At 27.7% G+C, this 3,630-nt stretch overlaps 1 protein-coding gene across 1 annotated transcript; it reads left to right on the top strand.

Annotated features, from left to right (window-relative positions):
* Positions 1 to 205: 205 nt before the first annotated feature.
* On the top strand, positions 206 to 3,287 carry LOC137809489 (B3 domain-containing transcription factor LEC2). Its single transcript, XM_068610597.1, has 5 exons — positions 206 to 888; positions 1,190 to 1,264; positions 2,809 to 2,909; positions 2,999 to 3,045; positions 3,148 to 3,287. The coding sequence occupies exons 1-5, from the start codon at positions 397 to 399 to the stop codon at positions 3,285 to 3,287; spliced, it is 855 nt and encodes a 284-aa protein (XP_068466698.1). The 5' UTR covers positions 206 to 396.
* The last annotated feature ends 343 nt before the right edge of the window (positions 3,288 to 3,630 follow it).

Raw genomic sequence — 3,630 nt, 5'->3', positions numbered from 1 at the left:
TGCTGCATCTCTCTCAGCACATCCACTTTTTGAGTTTTAACATACGTTTATATGTGGTTTTGCTTACTACATTTCGCTAAATTTACAACAAGGATGGGCATTCCAATGCCACAACGTTTCATCCACCTGTCACCTATTTCACCCCATTTTGGGCGAATTTCTCTTTCCTTTTTTGTTACCATGTGCTTCATTTTTTCCTTCATTCACTGCCATCGTCTGTTTCTTTTCCTCCTGCTTTTTCTACATTCTTTTTTGTTTGCTTCACTGGCACTACTACCACTGCATCCCTACCCCTTCTTATAAAAGCCCTACACTCCACACTCTCATTTCACTCACTCACACACACCACACTCCACACAACACAAAAGCCTCAAATTAAGCCTCTTTGTTTCAAGAATGGACAACTTTCCTGACCCAGTTTCAGCAACCACCACCAACCCATTAATCCTTGAACAACGAAGCATGGGAGAACTAAATAATGTTAACTTCCCTGTTGACAACAGTGGACATGTTGGCTTTCCTGACCCTTATTACGCTCCATTTGACCAGAACATGCAGTTCCAACAAGTGAACCAATATCCTTTGCATACCCTTCAAACAGGACAACCTAATGCAATTTATGGGGCACCAAATTCTGAAGTTCAAGGGTGGTCACAACAACAACCAGAGGAAGAAGAATATAGAAAGAGTGTGGGAACATTGACTAGCAAAGTTGCTAGGGACAAAAGGAAACAAGTAAGACAGAAGAGTAAGAGTGTTCCTGTGGCTCCTTTGGTACCAACAAAAGGGATAATAAAGGAACAACCTGTTCCTGGAGGAGGATCAGATGGAAAGCTCACTATCAACCAAGATAGAATTTTCGCTGTTTTTTGCAGCCCAGATGGGAAGGTAATCAGAATTCCTTTTTTGTGTGCATTAAGGTCTTGTTCATTGATTTCAAAGTTTTCTAAAATTACCATTCAATAATTTTCTAACCTTTTTAAGAGTTTGTCTTTTAAAGAAAATGATGAGATGATGAATCATCTTAATTGTGTTTATTTTGGAAACATTTATCAACGTTTAGTCAGTTTTAAGCAGAAAATTAATTATTAAAGATGCAGTAATTATTGTCATTAAACATTCCTAGTGTGGGGTTTTCTCTTTTTGGTATTTTCATTTATATTTTTTAATTATTTCCACATGAATGTAGAAGTTAGAGGAAGTTTTCACAAAGCAGTTGAAGAATAGTGACGTTAGTGTCCTAGGTCGCATTGTGCTCCCAAAGGTAAGATTTCGATTTTCTTTGTATATCATTTTGGTTTTCTTTCTCTTTGTTTTATTCTAATAAAGATGAAACATTGACCTAAAGAAACCTTATTCATGCTCCAAGCTGCCCAATAACTATTTCTTTCCGAACATCGATTTTAGCACAAAAATAAAGGAAAAGAAAAGAAACTATGCTTATCTCACTAATCATAAATGTATTTGGACTACTAATTTGAAAAAAAACCTAAATACTCTTCAAGTGAAAAATTATTTTCAATATACACTAAAAAAAACCATTAAATAGAAAATAAAAAATAATTAGTTATTATATTAACTAAATTATATGTTATTTATAGACTAAAAAAATATTATCTAAAATAGATTTTATTATTAATAAAAATTTATAAACAATTTAGAAATTAGATTATAAGTTTTTATTAATAATAGAAACTAGTTTATATACTATTTTTTTAGTTTATAAAATAGTATTAGTCAATATAATAACTAATTATTTTTTGTCTCTAAAATTAGTTTGTATTTAATAATTTTCTAGTAGTGATATATAATTAATTTTGTTTATGAATATAACATCTTCTAATTAATTCTCTAACTTTTCATTAATTGTTTTATATATTCTCTACTACTATTATAAACATTACAAGAAAATCATTAAATAACAATTAATACTAAAATAAAATCATTAAATATTAATTAATACTATAAGAAAATCATTAAATAGAAACTAATTTTATAGACAAAATATAACTAGTTAGTATATTAACTAAATTATATACTATTTTATAGACTATAAAATTATTAACATCTAAAGTAATTTTTATTATTAATAGATAGTTTATAAATTGATATTTAATTAACTACCAACTACTTTATATTATAAAGTTGACAGCTAAAATCTTGATAGCTAATTAGATACCAATCCATAAACTATTTATTGATAATATAAATTACTTTATATATCAATAATTTTGTAATCTCTAAAATAATATGTAATTTAGTCAATATGGTAATTAATTATTTTTTGTCTATAAAATTAGTTTTTATTTGATGAGTTTCTTGTGGTGTAATTTAGAGATAAAAAATAATTAGTCATTATATTGATTATGCTAGATATTATTTTATAAACTAAAAAATTATTGATATGTAAATTAATTTTCATTATTAATAATATTTATAAAATAATTTTTAAATTAATATTTAATATTAAGTACACAAATTTTAGTTACTAATTACTTTAAATACTAGTTTATAATTTAAAATAATTAGACTAATATTAAATATCAATTTAGCCACTACTTTGTAAACTTTAATTACTAATAAAAACGATTATAGATATTAAAAAATAATATCTATCTTAGTTTATATAGTGATTGATCAATTACTATTTAATGCATTTCTTTTTTTAGTAAAAAACTTGAAAATTTAATATAATTAAAAAACAATTTTAATGTCTAACAATGCCTTCAACTTTTTCCTTCTGATTATAAAAAAAGTGATATACTTTTTCCCTTAACCAAGATGATATATGTTCATATGTTAAAATAGAGGGAGGTTGAGGCGAAGCTTCCACCATTGACAGACAAGGAAGGAAAGGATATTATGGTCAAGGATGTTTATTCTGGGATGATATGGACCTTGAAATACAAGTAAATATTTTTTGTAATTTTTTATATTTCTTTATTGGATATCTTTTTCCATTTTAAAAGATATTAAATATAACTTGTTGATTGAACAGGTATTGGTCCAATAACAGAAGTAGAATGTATGTTCTCGAAAATGCAGGTAAATTTCCATTTATTTTTTCTTTCTAACTTCTGTTATATTCACAGCAGTATTGATTTTGGCATCATAAATAAATAATTATTTGTGAATCCAATGTAACAGGGGATTTAGTGAACCATTATGAACTACAAATGGGAGATTTGATAACCATTTACGAGGACGAAAGGAAAAATCTGGTTAGATTTGCATCCTTTACACATTATTTATTGAACAATTATTGTTTGCCATATATTGGGGGATGAGAGTTCACGCAATATCTTTGCACACTTTTAAACACTTTTAGATTGCATGATTCTTTGATTATATTGGATTCGACATAAGTAAATATGTTCCCATATATATTCTAACTTGTGTGAATATCTCAAACACTTGGGTTGTAATATCTGCACTTTAACCTTTCTTCCCTTCACCAAAATTCCAAACTTGTTTTTGTACAGAAATAAAATAAAAAAGGGCATGAGTGACAAGTAATTTGCAGATTTGCACAATGTTTTATGTATCTGTCTCATATGAACCATTTGTTTTGAGAGGAAGCAGTATGTGTGGGCTAGAAAAAAGAGAAATCCAGAAGGCGCGGTGTCTTTG

This window comes from Phaseolus vulgaris, chromosome 2 (genome assembly GCF_000499845.2).
Source record: "Phaseolus vulgaris cultivar G19833 chromosome 2, P. vulgaris v2.0, whole genome shotgun sequence".
Taxonomy (NCBI): domain Eukaryota; kingdom Viridiplantae; phylum Streptophyta; class Magnoliopsida; order Fabales; family Fabaceae; genus Phaseolus; species Phaseolus vulgaris.
This window is presented reverse-complemented; position numbering and strand designations above follow the sequence as displayed.

Coding starts and splice junctions, on each gene's coding strand:
- LOC137809489 (XM_068610597.1), top strand. CDS start 397: ATGGACAACTTTCCTGACCCAGTTTCAGCAACCACCACCAACCCATTA. Junction 2,910..2,998: donor ATATGGACCTTGAAATACAA/GTAAATATTTTT, acceptor TTGATTGAACAG/GTATTGGTCCAATAACAGAA. Junction 3,046..3,147: donor GTATGTTCTCGAAAATGCAG/GTAAATTTCCAT, acceptor CCAATGTAACAG/GGGATTTAGTGAACCATTAT.